Source organism: Watersipora subatra, chromosome 2 (genome assembly GCF_963576615.1).
Source record: "Watersipora subatra chromosome 2, tzWatSuba1.1, whole genome shotgun sequence".
Taxonomy (NCBI): Eukaryota; Metazoa; Bryozoa; class Gymnolaemata; order Cheilostomatida; family Watersiporidae; genus Watersipora; species Watersipora subatra.
In genome coordinates, this window is record NC_088709.1 from 56973656 (window position 1) to 56992210 (window position 18555).

Genomic DNA, 18555 nt, shown 5'->3' on the forward strand with positions numbered 1-18555 from the left:
GGTAATTTCAAAAGCTATATCGGTTATTCTCTTCTGAATGTGTAACGGTTGCTTTGAGAAACCATCAGGATAGTTATCAATCAGGGCGCCATGCCAGCTAAGCTAATGGTCTACAATGCACTAGTAGACCATATCTAGTTGACATTATCATATCTTAGTTATTTATAATTACCAATTTGGCAAGCGGGTATCCAGCATGCAAATACTCATTACTAACGCAAAAGACACTGTGATGAATCATAGTCTACCGTGTTGAGTTCAAAGAACGGCATGCAGGAGATGGTTTTGTAATTGAATTTGAATCACTCTGTGTCTGTTTTCATTTGTTCTACTATTTGGCCTGACACTGTTGACAAAGTTCCTACTCGCAGTCTGTTGAAAATGGCAAACGACTAAGCTTGCCATTAGGAGATTTTTGGAACAGTTAGCCCTTGAAAATCTTTGGATAACATTGTTTAATATACAATGAGCAGTACAATGTACAAATGTTGGCAAAAAGCGAGTATGTTTTATCTACATTGTGCTTGGACCAAAACGTAATCACCCATGCATGATCTAAGCAGATTTTCAGACACGCACACTTACAATACTCATGGTAAAGTTTTAAAATATTAATTTGTAGAGTCATTTCTTTAAGTATCAGTTTATTTCTATTAAAAACAGATTGAAAGGCTGTTATTGATATAATGCCGTGTTTCACTAAAAATTCATATAAGCAAAGTAACTAACAGCTTATTTTAAAAGCGCTATCATTATTTTATTTGAATAACAAATGTTTTTTATATTTTCATCATAAGCACATTTTCAACATTTTGGAGTTTATAAGTGTTGATGTGAAATGCAACACAGTAAGATCTGTTATTAGTAGAAAAAGCTTTCAAAAAGGTTTGAGCAATAAATTCAGAGCTTTGAAGCTAAATTTGAGGTTTGAAGCAAAACGAAAGCTAATTAATATCAAGAATTAAATGTTTCATCTCTGTCATTATGGGAAGCGAGACAGAAATTACAAACAGACCCCCAAGTGCTGCAGTATGACGCTCACTACAGCTTGAAGTTTTCTGACCATTCATATGATAATATAAATAAACCTATCTTAATCTTCCAGTATAACTGATGGCTAAGTTGACATTGAGAAACTGTATACTTTGCGTTTAATACAGTTTGAATACTGTCACTTGTTCAGAAAATTTATTGCTTTTAGCTGTTTCTAAAAGGAAAGGCCATATGTTTTTCTTGTTTATCAAGAAAATAGTATAAAAATCAAAATACAAAAATAAACTGAGTAGCATTGTGAAATGTTTTTAGCTCTTTCTGGGTGAATTTTCATGATCATTTAACCTGCGCAACATGCCACTTTCCCGTAATAAACATGTAAACATGTCCTAGTTTGATGAAACGGAAATACGTTCTCTTGTAGACCAAGAGAGTTATTTTTATCATGTAGTAGATGACTCATAATTTCCAAATGATCCCGTGACCGCTAATGATGCAGTGAATGCCAAGCTGACAAGGAACTTAGCTTAGACTAGTACTTGCTGCGGAAGTTTTGTAGTTTTTCACTAACTTTCCATAGGCTGACCACAATAGTAAAATAATTTTAATTACAAAACCAATCAAACTCCAATTTCTCAGAATAGCTCGTGGCATCCATAGATGATAAGGAAAAAACTTTTTGCTGTTGAGTGTAAGATAAGAGTAGAATATCAAAGCTAAATCTGGTATTAATTGAAGTAGAATAAATAAACAAAATCTGGAGCTGCATATAATTGTCAGCAATAATTTACAGTATCCCCAGCATTAAACCAAAATGTTGCAAATCTTAACTTTCAAAAATTAAACGATTGGAAAACAAGCTTTTTTTATAGACATAACATTAAAGTAGCTAACTATCTCTGTTAAAAAATAATATTTAAGTTGTCAGCAAAATGATTTCAGATGCTAAACAAATATGATGTACATAAAATTTACACTCTTGAAAGAAATTCAAACATATTTGGCATTTCAATAAGAATTTTGGCATGTTATGAACATTATCTGACATTGAAGAACCAACTTGCTTAAATCAGTAACATAATGATTGCTAAACAGCAGAAAAGACTCACAGAAAAAAGAAAAACTAGTACAAAATACACAAAAAAGATTGCTACAGCTGGCAGCATGTAGATTTAGTAGCAGCCTATTGTTTTACTAGATATATTTTGTTTTACTAGCTACAGATTTTTCAGCATGATCATTTCACTAACATATAGTTTTGCTCTTATTTTTACCAGGTTTATTTGAAGGAAGCATCACAGATACTATACCGAGCAACAAAGAACAAGCTATACATAGAAAGGGTGACAATTGTGGTTCCCTCTAGATGGATGGACCAGCAACACTGGCTTCAGGTCAGTTTGTCTATCAACTGCTATAAAAAGACTAAAGCTATATAAAACATGTCTCAAAACATTACAAATAAAATATTTTGTTTCATCATGTGTTTGAGACATGAATCCAGAAAAAATTGAAATAATTATACCTGATTAACTTTCCAATTTTTGAAATTGTTTATCTTTCATGTAAAAAACTGCGACTGAAAACCTTTGACAATGCTTTTTTATATTTTTGGTTTAAAGCATAAATTTTGTTAAAGCATGAAACGAAACTCTTTTTTTCTTCCGTCGTTATTGGTAAGGCCGTTTTCACCTAGAAAATTATTCCAGTCTAATTGGAAGTCATGTTACCATCTGCCAGTGAAATTGTATTGAAAGAGCAAGAAGCTACTAGGAAACACCTAACACACTCTGGGGTGTCCCAATCTGCTCCCCTCCAACAGTCCAACCCAAAAAAGTAACTTGTGCCACTATATCTTCTTGATCTTCTCAACAATCACTCGAGTTACAATAAACAAACTCAAATAACTAAACTCAGGTTTAGATATCGAAGCTTATTAAAACACATAAAAACACAATTCAAATACAGTAAAGCATAACAACTTGCCTTGTTCTTTTGTCATGACGATTGATAGCTCAATAACAAGCTGTTAGAACTTCAGTAACAAATAACTTCCCAAAGTGGATATCTGGAAGAATAACTTTTAAAAGTTTGAGAAAACAAGTTTTAATTTTTTAGTAATGATTTTGCTACTTTATGAGCATTCAAAAGAAAAAACAGTAGAAATTTTGTTTGTGTGTGACGGTAAAAAATTTTTTTGTTTGAACAATTTCAAAAATTTGAATTAAGCTATTACCGGACAATGAGCTGCTATAATTACAAATGTGGACCATCACCTTTGAGTTTGTTAGTGACATAAATAACTGGGCTAAGATTAGATGCCACAATTTTAAAGGTTTCCAACTTAAAAAATACGCATCATGATTTTTTTCAAATTTTCTGACAATCTATTGAGATTGATGGTGAGCTGCTGTGAATCTGTTAAGAAAATGATAAATAAGGTTTAATGTTTGGCTCATAGAAATTTTCGATGATTTGTGTGCAGTAACTGTGATTGTTGGTTTATTATTGATTTCTGTAATTATTGATTCAGAAAACTTGGAGGCTAGAAATCTATTGCATGAGCCAGCTATTGAAAGGTTTCATCTCTGGTGTTTTTGGCTAAAAATGTATATATGTATACATCTGAGAATGTACATGTAGATAACTACAAAATCAAATATGATGAGCCGCTGTCAAATCTTATCTGCTGTGGTAAAGTAGATTATAATTGCATTACAGTGCTGCCTTTTGCTTTTTGGATAAAATTAGCGAACACGTGACAAAAGAGGACAAGATCGTCCTGGACAAAGGAGAGCCATTGCGACTGACCAGAAGACGACTTAGCTCCTCAGAGCTAAAATGTATTTAAACAGACCTTGCTGAGCAAAAGCCAAAAGAGATCAAGTGGACTTTTGATTCAGCCAGAAGTACAGATGGCGGGTCATTGACCGATCGGAACAGCTGAGCCTACTACCGAGTCGAGTCGGCGAATTAAAGACTGACTAAATGCTGAGCAAGCAGCTAAATGATTTGATCTGCTACCAAGTCAGCACTGAATGGACCAATCAACTACCGAGTCAGCACTGAATGGACCAACCAGCTACCGAGTCAGCACTGAATAGAACAACCAGCTACCAAGTCGACACTGAATGGACCAATCAGCTACAAAGTCAGCACTGAATGGACCAACCAGCTACCAAGTCAGCACTGAATGAACTAACCAGCTACCAAGTCAGCGCTGAATGAACCAACTAGCGACCAAGTCAGCACTGAATGGAACAACCAGCTCCCAAGTCGACACTGAATGGACCAACCAGCTACCAAGTCAGCACAGAATCGACCAATCAGCTACCAAGTCAGCACTGAATGGACCAACCAGCTACCAAGTCAGCACATAATCGACCAATCAGCTACAAAGTCAGCACTGAATGGACCAACCAGCTACTAAGTCAGCACTGAATGGACCAACCAGCTACCAAGTCAGCACTGAATGAACTAACCAGCTACCAAGTCAGCGCTGAATGAACCAACTAGCTACCAAGTCAGCGCTGAATGAACCAACCAGCTACCAAGTCAGAACTGAATGAACTTACCAGCTACCAAGTCAGCACTGAATGGACCAACAAGCTACCAAGCCAGTGCTGAATGAACCAACCAGCTACCAAGTCAGCACTGAATGGAACAACCAGCTCCCAAGTCGACACTGAATGGACCAACCAGCTACCAAGTCAGCACAGAATCGACCATTCAGCTACCAAGTCAGCACTAAATGGACCAACCAGCTACCAAGTCAGCACTGAATGGACTAACCAGCTACCAAGTCAGCACTGAATGAACCAACCAGCTACCAAGTCGACACTGAGTGGAACAACCAGCTACCAAGTCAGCACTGAATCGACCAATCAGCTACAAAGTCAGCACTGAATGGACCAACCAGCTACCAAGTCAGCACTGAATGGACCAACCAGCTGCCAAGTCAGCACTGAACGGACTAACCAGCTACCAAGTCAGCGCTGAATGAACCAACCAGCTACTAAGTCAGCACTGAATGGACCAACCAGCTACCAAGCCAGCACTGAATAAACCAATCAGCTACCGAGTTGACTATTTCGGAAAAAAGGGCAAAGTCTGTCATGTCAGCATTATTTGTATATAAACAGCCTAAATGAGCCAAGCAAGTCAGAGTGCTGGAAAGTTTTGTTATCTGCAGTTGATTGTATGCACACGCTTGTCTATATATATTTATGCACTGCAAGAAAAATATATATGGCTCTAATATATCTACATATTTAAAAAAAATATATATATACCAATTATATATATATATTTGAAAAATTATTGTGAAAAAATTAAACTTTTAGTATTTGCGCTACAAATTTGTTTCGTGCGAAGCACTCATCAGACGCGATTGAACTAAAATGAAAAGCTTTACTGAATGTGCCAAAATATCCGAAATGGGCTCTCTGTGTTAATCATGTACATGTAATTTAGTGCTAAGTGTAACCGAGAAGATAACTCCTAGCATGTCTGCAGTTAGAAGTCAATTCATTTCTTTTATTTAATGTGCCTAAGTGTGGTTTGCATATTATTATGAAGTATTTTTCAAGTAAACATAATTTGCATCGTTTTGCTTTGTTTGTATATGGTTGTGCTTGAGCTAATATTTTCCATGTTATGTTGTATGTTGAGTTGCTGTCTTTCAACTTCCAAATGTGCTTGCTCAATTCTGTGTGGTGTTGTTTGTTTTTGTGGTTAAACGAGGCTTTATGGTTGCTGTATCTAGTTTTAAATTCGGTTGAGCAAAGTCCTATGTAGGTCGCTACGTGGCTGTTTGTATTGTTGCTTACTGTTGCTTGATATATCACATTTTTGGCTCTGCATTTTCCTTCTAAAGGACAGTTGTTCTTTTGTCTGCAGTTCCAACTTTTTTCGTTGTCTTCTCTTTGTAGTGTACTGGTTTTATTAAGGGTTTTGTTGCTCCCATCAATGATTGTTTTCATGTTTGGCATTACTGAGTAGCTCAGCTTTAAGGTTTGTCTATTAAATATTGCTTGGAGTGGGTGTTTCTTTGGGAAGCATGTGGTAACTATGCTGAAGAATTTTTGTCCGATATTGGTTGCAACATTGGCGCTGAATGGTGGGTTGTACTATGTGATTTTTCTTTGTCTGTTACGTTTATTAGGTTTTTTCATGTTGGTTTCATATTGTAGTTTGCTGTTGTATCCACTCTTGTGGAGTGCTTCTTGGTAAGGTTGCACTGTGCTGTTAAATTGTTGTTCATCTGATGAAAGTGCGTTTAATCGTTTGTTTATGTTGTCTGGTAAGTTTTGCAATATGGAAGGTGGATGGTTGCTTTGTTTGTGCACATATAGTATTGTGTTACCTGGTTTTTGGAAAGGCTTGAAGCTGCCATCTTGTAGATTTAAAGTTATGTCAAGAAAGTTCACTGATCGTTTGTAGTGATAGTAATTTTAGTAATTGTAATAGTAATACAATTGTTAAAATAGTAGTAATTTTAGTTGTTTTTATTAAACCTGTTGCATATTAGTTTCTTTGTTCTCTCTACAGCTTGTGGTGTACCCTTGCAAACCGCAAGTCCATCGTCTCTGTATAGTCCAATGTTGCAAGTCAATTCTTTGGGTATTTGAGCCAGTAAGTAAGTCCCTACTAATTCACAAATCTCCGCTCTGTCGTAGCTACCCATAGTCACGTCAAACAATTTATTAGAGTTCTTCTTTGACCAGGCCGTGTCGTTGTGAGAAAGTGACAAGAGAAACTAATGTAAAATTATGGCGAAGTACGAGTGACGTACTGAATTGGTTTAGAGAAATAAAGGAAAAGCAACAGCAAGCATTTATTACTTTTGACGTTTGTGGATTTTACCCTTTAATAACAGAGGCACTATTAAAAAAGCATTAGATTTTGCAAGCAACATAACAAATATCACAGAAGACGAAAAGGCAATCATACTACATGCAAAAAGATCGCTTGTATTTCACAACGACACGGCCTGGTCAAAGAACAACAAAAACCTTAATAATACCAGTACACTTCAAGGAGAAGACAACGAAAAAAGTTGCAACTGCAGAAAAAAGAACAACTGCCCTTTGGAAGGAAAATGCAGAGCCAAAAATGTGATATATCAAGCAACAGTAAGCAACAATACAAACAGCCACGTAGCGACCTACATACATGTAGGACTTTGTTCAACCGAATTTAAAACTAGATACAGCAACCATAAAGCCTCGTTTAACCACAAAAACAAACAACACCACACAGAATTGAGCAAGCACATTTGGAAATTGAAAGACAGCAACTCAACATACAACATAACATGGAAAATATTAGCTCAAGCACAACCATATACAAACAAAACAAAACGATGCAAATTATGTTTACTTGAAAAATACTTCATAATAATATGCAAACCACACTTGGGCACATTAAATAAAAGAAATGAATTGACTTCTAATTGCAGACATGCTAGGAGTTATCTTCTCAGTTACACTTAGCACTAAATTACATGATTAACACAGCGAGCCCATTTCTGATATTTTGGCACATTCGGTAAAGCTTTTCATTTTAGTCCAATCGCGTCTGATGAGTGCTTTGCACGAAACAAATTTGTAGCGCAAATACTAAAAGTTTAATTTTTTCGCAATAATTTTTCAAATATTTCATACTCCACTAATTATCTTTTAGGTTTTTAGTGTAGAGTTCTCTCTTTATATGCTTTTGCACTTGCTTTTAGTTAATATATATATATATGTATATATATATAAGTATACAGGTTATGTCCATGTAGTCTTCTGTACTCAAGTAGTGTGGTGCTTGGTCAAACAGGGAAGGTTCAGAGAGAAACCTTTACAAACGCATGAGTGCATACTAGTTAAAAGCTTCGTAAGACGATCTACCCAAATAAGAGCATAGGTCACCTTAGCATCCTTTCATCTATGTAACCTACAATTCTAGAAATACTACGCTAAAGCTATATTTTGCAAGGGAATATGTGATATAAATTACGTCATCTACAAATTTTCTCTGGTAAATTAAATCAACTCTGTGTCTATCCTAACTAAGCAAAGTGCTAATAGAGAAGGTTGCTACATTTGCAATTTTTATTTGCACAGTACAACAAGCTTTTTTACAATAGAAATAAAATAACTGGGATTATTTTATTAAAACAATGCAATTTAATCATAAGCTTTTTGGCAACTTTTATATGTATATGTATATTGTACTTTTGTAAAAGTTATGTTAAACTACTGTTTCCTGTAAAGTGAAGGAACCTTATATTATTTTTCTGGTATATTTAGCAACCCACTGTAGTGAACATTTGTAAAAAAAGTTAAAAAATCTAGTAGTCATTTATGATGACATAGTAATAAGCGATTATTTTGCGATTTATGTGAGTGTTGATGATTATTGTAAACTACAGCCAGTGGAAAATGAAACTTTTGAGAGAGCAAGAATACTGATAGCACCGAAAAATCTAGCATATGGAGACACTCCTTACACACTACAGCCACGAGGATGTGGGGAGGAAGGAGACTACATACATTTAACTCCAACTTTCCTAACCACCTCTGAATCTAGTCGACATCCCTACAGACCTGGTAGGTTGAAACTCTTCACCTCATTACTTGCATACTCTTGATCATAGGTTTCTATGCTTTAATAAGTTTGGAGTTGCCTGTTGCTGACGAATTTGTCCTCTATTGTTTCAACAATTCAGGGTTACTCTGAAGACCGTCTCGAGATTTGAGATAAACACCACTTGCTTAAGTGAAGGCGCTTTTGGGTCACCTTCAGTTTTCAATTAATGCGTAGTCAACTAGTTGCACTAAAATAGTAGCTTTTTACATATTTTGTAGGAGCAATAAATAAACGAATATGATCAAATAGGAGCAAAATACAGAAGTTAGGGTTAGCAGCTTGTTCAAAGGTGATAGACGCTGCACTATAATCAAGATAATATGGAAAACAGAAACGATAATTAGAGACGTCTATGTAGACCGACCTACATAACAATGGCAGATTCAAGTAAAACACAGTATATGCAACTCATTGTAGTAATGCAAAGCTGTAGAAAAAGCAATGATTTTATTAATCAAAAACTTAAACCGCCACAATTCCTTTCTAGAAAAAATGGTGTGTAGTAATATATTTAATGAAAGCCATAACTAGAATAGACTACATGTAGCTATAAGTTGTGAGTTTGGCTATGTGAAAATTGAATGACAAACATTAGATTTTATTCACTAGTACTGACAGTGTCTAGTAAGTTCTGACAGTGTAGTGGCGGTTACTGTTACTGTTGTATGTAGCTACGCAAAATAGATGCCAATTTGATGCCACAAAATTAAGTTAGGCAAACTCCGAAATATGAAGTTTTATCAACATATTTTAGATTTTTGTTTTAAACTTTTAATAACCAGAACTTGTTTTTAAAGTGTATATAAATTTGCATGTAAGGATGGAATATTTTTATGGTTTTGTAGCGAGACAGCATATTAGAAAACCCGATACCCCAGCATATTATTAAGGCTCTTTAAAAAACCTTCAGTCTATGGTTTAACAAAAACCAATAACCATTGCTAAATTTAAATAAGGTAAGTTAGCACAGATACTGATGACTGAGTCACATGTCTTCAGAAAGATGAGTATTATATAACTGGTGCTAAATGGTATTTACATTGTATTTAAAAATCAACAACAGTTGAATTATGCCTGACAATAACCTAATTCAACTTTTCTTATTTTGATCAGTGATAGCTTTTTGTTTTTAGGAGATTGAAACATACCAAACTAAGTCCAAGCCAAAATTTAAAGCATCTAAGAGAAAAATCAGGATTATACCAGTAATACATTGTTTTCATAGTATTTTCCTGCTACTGCATTTTATTAACAAAATATGGTTTAATATAGACTAACCACCTTTTTCTAGAAAATATGCAGATCTCATCCACAGTTTTGTTTGAAAAATCAATGGCGTTATGTAAAGGAACCTTAGATGCCATACTAGCAAAATGATGCATTGTACATTTTCCCATACTAGAGGTATGTTTACTTTCATTTATTCTTATTTTGGATATGTGCTATCTAAAAGAATGTTTGTGTCAAAACTTGATAAAATAGGTCTTGTAAAATGTTTTTAATAAACAAAAACACATTTTCCATCAAAATCATGCTTAGATCAGCTTACTTAAACATTCTCCGGATCTTGTTTTAACAAAGTTAGGAGAACAAAAATCTAAAGCATTTTGAAAAAAATTAGTTTGAAGCAAGAGCGAAATGTATGGGGAGTCTGATAAAAGTTTTTAAAAGCATTTTAGAAACAAGAGTCGCACTTCTAAAAAATTGAATGAGGAATGTGATGATAAGTTTGTGCTATAGGCCTTGTCTCCATTGAAAAGGGGAGACAACTCTACATTTTGACCTAGTGTATGGGATAATAGTCGAAAAGAATTCTAGCCACTTTGAAAGGTTAGCGGTAGCGCTACTTCCGTATAGGAATTTTAAGGAGATACCACTAAAAGCTTTTGGTATCCAGGAACCGATAGAAAATGACTACTTGGGCCATCTCACAAGTCATTGAAAATATGTTGATACTTTAGTAGTTTAGTTGATGATAGCATTATTTACTTAACCATTGTGATTGACTATCATGAAATTATTTTTAAAACTAACAGTTTAAAAGAAATTTTATATTGAAAATGAATGCTAATTTTGTGAATTTAGAAGTTATCTCCTTTTGCGAAAGAGCCACCTAATGTGTGGACTCGTCATCATATAGCATTAAAAGCTTCAGCTTTCTACTAAACATTAGAAATTGCATTAGCTAGCGTATGTTGCTTAGGATTGATGTATGGTGTTAAAACAAGCAAGTAATTTAGAGTCATATCACAATATGTGAGTATCCCAACCCTCGAGACATTTGCGGTACAAGCAAAACTTTGAACACTTTTTGTCGTCATATGTATTTATTATAAAATGACTGAGGCTATCAGGTAATTGATTAAAGTTATTGCCTTTTTTGTCAGATCATTTTGTAAAAGTTTCAAAAAGACCAGCTAAAAGTGAAAGTAGAATTGAGGAAACAAAACAAGTAAGAAGATAATATAAAAATGAAAACAGAGATAAAACTAGAATTAAGTTTAGTACAAATTAATAATTATTTCAGGTATTGGTTTAGTAAGCTATATTCATTCAAGCTAAATTTAAAGTTTAAGCTACATTATGTAGCGCAACAAAAGTGTAGCGTACCAAGTGTAATGCCCTCAAGTCTCTCTTACAAGGCGTTAGCTGCCACGTGTGTCTCAAAGTTAACAACTCCATACAGCCAAAACCTGTAGACAAAAATGTTACATCTCATTGCAAATCATGACTACTAGATAAGTATTTGCTGCTTTGTGAGCATAGATGCTGAATTAAACTATGAAAATCGCTTTTCTATCATAATATTTTGTTATAGTAATATAAGTGCTTTTTTAAATTGTGGGAACACATCAATTTGTATTAAGTTACCTTATTTAAAACATATTGCTTTGAGATACCAGAGACTTGACAAACGAGCTCTGTAAATGCATTAAGCTTAAATGTTGAAGTAGGAGTGCTTGGAAGTTTACACGCAACAGCACATGTAAGCGTGTATTTGTCTCGCTCTGGTAAATTTACTGCCCTAGTTTCAAACGATAAGGGCGTAATTCTGAGAGTATAATCATAATTCTCATTCTCAGAATGCATCATGGATAAACATCACAGTTTCACTGCAAGGCCATAACATAATAATCTAAAATATTTGGAACTATGTGCTTGGTTGTAGTGGGTAGTTTTTCTTATTTGCTTTAGTTTGTAATTATTATGAACTGTTGATGTCACATAGCAAAATATGTCTGACGATTTTTTGATTTATCTTTTTTCCATCGGATGAATTGTAAATTTATAACTGTATTTTAGTTGTTAGAAAACTTCATCTCATTATTCTATTGTAACTAGTTATTGTATTGTCCTCTATTTAACTTGTGAATAATCGTCTTATTGATATTCATTAACAGCAGCTGAAGACTGCTGTTAATGAATATCAATAAGAAAATCTTATTGATATTTGACTGATTGATTTTATTGATTGAGTGATTTTCTTATTGATATTTACAACAGTCTTCAACTGCTGTAAATATCAATAAGAAAATCAGCACATCAGGGTCAGAAAATCAGGGTTGAAAAATTGCGCATACCAGTCTTCGACTGTTATGCGCAATTTTTCAACTCTGACTTTTTAAATAATTGTTTGTTAGTTTCAACACGTCATTAATACAATTATCCAACTAATTATTTAACTATGATTGCATCTTTCCAAGCACCCAATAGTGTTTGATTTATTATACTACGTAATCTACTAGCATGATATCCTACTCATAATAGATGATAGGTTTTAGGATTGGTAGCTTAATACTAAAATAATAAATCCAACTTTACACAATGTTGATTATATTTCAAAACTTTTCATTTTCTGAAAATTTTCTATAGCTACTGTTTTCTTCAAACCTAACTTATATGGGCTAATTTATATATAAAATTCAGTGTTTGTCATCTGTCTGTATGTTTGATAGTCGTTCGTGTGTCCAGCTCTAGCGATAAAGTATTAGCCTTAAAAAGTCTTGTTCACATTGGATTTTAACTAGGAACTATCAGGTCAGCGATCAGACATTTTGTCTACTAAACTATATGTTGAACTAGCTGTAGCAATAACTAATTGTGAACATACTTAGGCACCTGCAAATATTTAAAGGCTTCAAATTTTAGTTATCACGCTTTGCTCTTCAGCTAACATGCTTAAAGATCATGATTGTGTGAGAGATCATGATGCAATTTTTTCCTACTGTCTTAAGTGACAAAAACGGCTTTTATTATAGTACAGATTTAGACTAACTCAGTTACTCAAATTCATTCGGTAAAACAACAAGTCAATTCAAAATAAATGTTCCATCTAAACAAATTCATAGTGTTTGTGCAACGCCGGGCATTAATCCAGTTTATAGAATAATATTTTGCTGATGGTTATCGGTGCATGTATCACTCATGGCATGACTTTTTTACAATCATGATGGTTATTATGTACATGTATATTATGGTGGCCTGCCCTACATTTACAGTTGCAACTTTCCTAAATATACACAATTTATAGTTTTAAGTTTTTTTATAGCCAGGTATAAACCTAAGAATTTGTTTCTAAAAAAATGCAATTAAACTATCCTGACCAGGATATAAGTTTGCAGTTTTGAGCACTTTTATTGCAGCAAAAAAGTTAGTAAGAGAATTTGCAAAACTCAGATGGGGAGTTTTTGACGAGGACATTTCCATAGCAGATAGAGAATTGCCACAGCTCTACTGGCACAATGGTGACAGACAGCTTGTTGGGTGAGTAACCGTAACACTTCACTTTGGTGCTTTCAAATTATGCTTCACAGAAGTTGTTATACTCCTGAAGGAAACCTTCAGAAAATATAATATCACATGTAACTAATTTGTATAATAGGTATAATAGGTATCATAATATGTAATAATAAATTGACCACAACTCTGCAGGTGCACTGAGGGAGCCAGCTTTGCACCAGTCAATGCAACAGGCTGTCAGTGGAGAAATGGAAAAGAAGACTCGGATTGTGATTTTTTAGCCACCGAGTTCCGTGGGACTGCATCTCTTCTAAGCTATGAGTACTTTGATAATGTAAGTTATTGTGTGGAAGAAAATTGTATGCGACTTGTTACTACAGTCATACCTCAACATATGAGATTAATGCGTTTTGGAACTGAGCTCGAATATCAGTATTGTCATATTCTAAGGCAGTATTTCCTATATGTCATAATTAAATACAAAGTACTATTACATTCCCAAACTTTGAAAAAATCACCTGTCTTGATATAACTGTGAGATAGCCTCAACAGTAGTAAACTAAGCTTTTGGGATGCCATGTAGTGTAACGTAAAACTGAAATTTTACCTAAATGAACTTGGTTACATACCATTTAGCCTAAGGTTTACCAAACATAGCCTTCAAACTAAGTTTTAATCTTTGATCAAGTATAATTTTAGCTTTGTGGGTTGTCTTATCTTTTTAATAACTGTTTCTGGCTCAGTGCTTTCTTTCACTCTAACTTTTTGCTGACTTCATTAAAATTTTCTCTAAACTTTATAGGCAAGAAAGTCAAAGTAAAACTGTTTTCATAAGAGGCCTATTGCATACTTGGCCATTCTAAAAACCATCTCACATGCTGGTATCTCAGAAGTTTCTCGTATCTAAAAGCAGTAACTTGCCAACCATTTTGCGTGTCTCTAGTTTTTCTCGTGTGTTGTGAACCTAACATGTTGAGGTATGACTGCAGTTTATTTATTCATACTGTACTATTTCAGGTACTAGATAACAAAAAATAGGACAATGTTGTGCAAATAACACAAGCTGAACATAAAAGTCTAAAAATTGTATCAGCCATACTTTTCAATTTCTGGTCTTGTGGGCTTCCTTCTCAGCAGTATTCTTTTGGCTGAATGCTACATCTGTTCATGTTCTGTTGTCCTGTAATTATACAGACCGGTTGGTTTACTTCTTGAAGCTGTGTATGAGTTTATGTCATATGCACTTTTTTGCTTCTGTGCCAATTTGAAATTTGTTTAATTTTCCATTATAATTTTGGGTTTGAATACTGATGTGTTTACGATCAAAAAGGTTTTGAAATTTTTAATTTTTTCAACTCATATACTGACTACTTAATTAAACAGGTTGTACAGCAAACAAAAATTGTTACAGTTCAAAGTGGTTGGTTATAAATTGTTTTACAATGTAACAGGTTGTTGAATTCTGTGACAGCAGAGAGGACGGCAATACTCCCCACAACAAACTAGCTCGGAACCTGCAGAACAAAAATTGCAATGAGAAAAGTGTTTGGGATGTGATGTTAGCACATCCAGACTTTGGTGAGATTTACTATGACACATCTAGTAACTAATAACTATTACTTAAAAATTGTTAACTAAAAACTATTGAATATATTTGTTCACTAATAGCTTATATATCAATGTATATAACATATATTATATTTAAGTATATTTATATCATTATGTATTATAATCATGTATATTACATATATAATTATTAATAATATTGTGGATATGCAATATATATATTTATATGTGTGTATCTACATGTATATATAATTATTATTAATATTGTGAAGAGAATTGCTGGTCTCCTTTACTCTCCACAAGACAGTCAAATAAACACTCCAAGTGTTAACCACCAATGATATATATGTAATAAATGAATATACATAGGCATACATGAATGACAAGCAATTACCTTAGTAAAACTTGCAGAAAGCGTGTATGCAGTACAACTCTGCCAAAACCAACAAATCTTACTTCTTATATACTCTTTCTTCTTTTTTAAGCTCTGCCTTATTTTTTCTTTATTTTATGTTCGGTCTTCAATTCAGTTTCCTTAGTAATTTGTGCATCCTCAACAGTGACCAAGCCTTTTCTCGTGACCAGAAGGCTCGGCTCTGCGATTGAGGTGACCAAAAGGTCAATTGTAACGCCTCTGGTCACAGTGCACTATCATAACAAACTCCTTCCAGTGGAGGCCTTGCAGCTGTCTATTGGTGCTCAGAGAGGAGAGCAGCTGTGACCAGAGCCATTGCTGCCAAGCGCTAACCTCCAACCCGGCTGCCTCAGTCTTGGAGAATGCTCTGTTTGCTTCTCTAAGACGCTGAGCCCTAATGAGTTGGTTAGTCCGCATAGCCACCTGCTGCCACTGTAGATTGTCATTGAGCAACTGTCTGGCCATCTCTTCTTGACGGTCATACAAGATTGTGTCTAGTCAGCTCGTCTTGGTCAGATCTTGCATTTTTATAAATGTGAATCTAAATATTTATATATATATATATATATATATATATATATTCATACATAAATATATGTATATAAATATATACATATATATCAAGTTTATTAAAAACTACAGGTTAAAATTATTTGTACTAATAGTTCCATGCAATTGCCTTGCCATCCTCAGGTAGAATGACTGAAATGTATAACACATAAACTATAAAATTATGTTATAAAGCTGATGGCTTAGTACTATTATCTGATATATTTATAGTATATGTGCACAGCAAAGATGTTGTCAAATTATGTTATTGAGCTAATTAGGTGTTTTCTAGTCTGTCGGCATGTGGATATCAACTCTTTTCTAGTGTTAAGGCTGGTTAACGTTGGCTTGTTGAAGTGAGGCCTACACTGAAACAAATTTTAAAGTTAAGTACAGCTATAACACTGTTAAGTTATAGCTGTACTTCAAATATCAACAACATAATTAGCTGGCACACTAAGCAAGTACTATTGTAACCACGCAACATCGACTGAAAATGCAACTGCAACAACTTTGAAAACTGCCCACTAAATCGAGAATGTCTTTCAAACTGCATAATATATCAGACAACTGCAGAGTCTGAGGAACGCTATAGGCAACAAACACAAACGTATTTAGGCTTCACTGAGACAACTTTTAATGCAAGATTAGCCAACCACAAAACATCATTTAAATATTCTACCAAACGACTACAAACAGAATTGAGTAAATATGTAGGGGACTTGGAAGACAAGAACATTCACTAGAACATAACCTGGAAAATCATCAAAAGAGTGGAATCATACACCACATCAACAAAATCTTGCCAGTTATGTCTATGGGAAAAGTACTTTATCATATTCGAATTAAAGTTAGCCAGCCTTAACACTAGAAATGAGTTGATATCCACATGCCGACAGACTAGAAAACACCTAATTAGCTCAATAACATAATTTGACAACATGTTTACTGTACACATATACTATAATTATATCAAATAATAGTACTAAGCCATCAGCTTTATAACATAATTTTAAAGCTTATACATTATACCAATACCATACATTATGCAGTCATTCTACCTAAAGATTGCAATGCAATTGCATGAACCTATTAGTAGGAATAATCTTAACTTGTAGTTTTTAATAAACTTAATACACAGCTCCGACTGACTCAATTATCAAGCACTTTACTTCACAGTAAAATTTACTTACACTAATCAGCTCATTAGGTTGAGCACTTTATATGGAGAGTCACTTTTTTCACCGTTTTCATAAGTTTTTGAATTTTAATTGTTGCCTACATTATTTTTTATATGTTTTTATTTATTGTTTTTATTTTAGAAATTCAGAAAAATCCGAAGATGAGACTTGGTAACTTGACAGTATTACAATTAAGTTTTAGCCATCAAGTACTTGTACTCAAATAAACCAGGCCATTTCATTTTAGATGTTAATGTGAGATACATGCATGTATATCTCTACAACCTTATGCTTTTGCTACCAAAGTGTTTTTGGTACAAATAAACAACCCCAAAAAATTCAAAGTTGTGATCCTGAAGTGACTATGATGCGGCTAGATTGATAGATTAACAACCAAAAACTTGCTGAAAAAAAAATTTAATTGTGGTAGAAGCTTCAAGCTTAACACTACGGGTTTCACATGCTTTTCTAGATGTTGCACTTAGTCCCATCATACTCGATCATAATCCAATTCCACCTCAGCCTTTCGTTCGAGTTGTAAAAAAGCCATACACCGGTGTGACTGTACCACCAACCACCTCTACACAAGCCATACCCAGTTCTTCTAGCACAACTTCAAGCACCTCAACATCTTCAACCACTACAACTGCCACAACTACCACTGCTGCACCTGTACAGACTTGTTCTCAGGATATTGTTTGCCTCTGCCTAGATGTCTCAGGAAGCATGAGTGTATGTAATCTATAAGATATTACAGTCTCTTGGTCGATTCAAGTTAATTTTGTTTTATAAGAAATTAAAAATCGATATTGGTAAAATTAGACTCAGTCGAGTTTTGTGCAAAGATCATTCACCTACCATGGTTATTGAGGGCCAACACTGATTACAAACTGTGCAACACATTAGTAAAATCAAATTCAATACAAGAGGTCAAATATATTCTAGCATTTCATTTTCAAGAAAACTCTCCAACCAAGGCATCTTACTAACAGTAATCGCAAGACCTGGATGAATCTTCTTCTATTTGAATTTTTAAACTCGGAAGTGCCTTTTCAGAACACTAGTACAGTCATACCTCAACATAAGGCTTAGTGTGTTTTGGGACCTCACTTGTATTTCAATGTACTATTCTTATATAAAAAACAATTATATACAAATTAATTTGTTCCTTTGCAGTGAAAAACTACCTAAAATGGTATTGCGCGATAAAAAATGTGTTTTTAATTGTTCTGAGTCATTATCTATGCTCACAAAGTAACAAATACTTATTCAATCGGTATGATTTGCACAAAATTGTAGCATTACTGTGTTTAGTAATGCATAGATGTAGTGGCTAAAGGAAGTGTGTGGGAAACTTGACGGCAACACCCTTGCTAGCTGCACCTTTGTGGAAATTTGTAACATAACATAAACTGTTAACTTAATTTAAATAACTTTAGCTTACTGAACACAGGTTTAATATAAGTTTTAATT

General features: G+C 34.1%; 1 protein-coding gene across 2 annotated transcripts in view; it reads left to right on the plus strand.

Moving 5' to 3' along the window:
* Nucleotides 1–18555, plus strand: part of LOC137387006 (calcium-activated chloride channel regulator 1-like) — a 261390-nt gene that overhangs the window by 2815 nt on the left and 240020 nt on the right. For both annotated transcript variants that reach the window (XM_068073282.1, XM_068073283.1), the window contains exon 3: nt 2271–2387. In XM_068073282.1, the coding sequence (XP_067929383.1) occupies nt 2271–2387 (117 nt within the window). The remainder of the gene's footprint in view (nt 1–2270; nt 2388–18555) is intronic.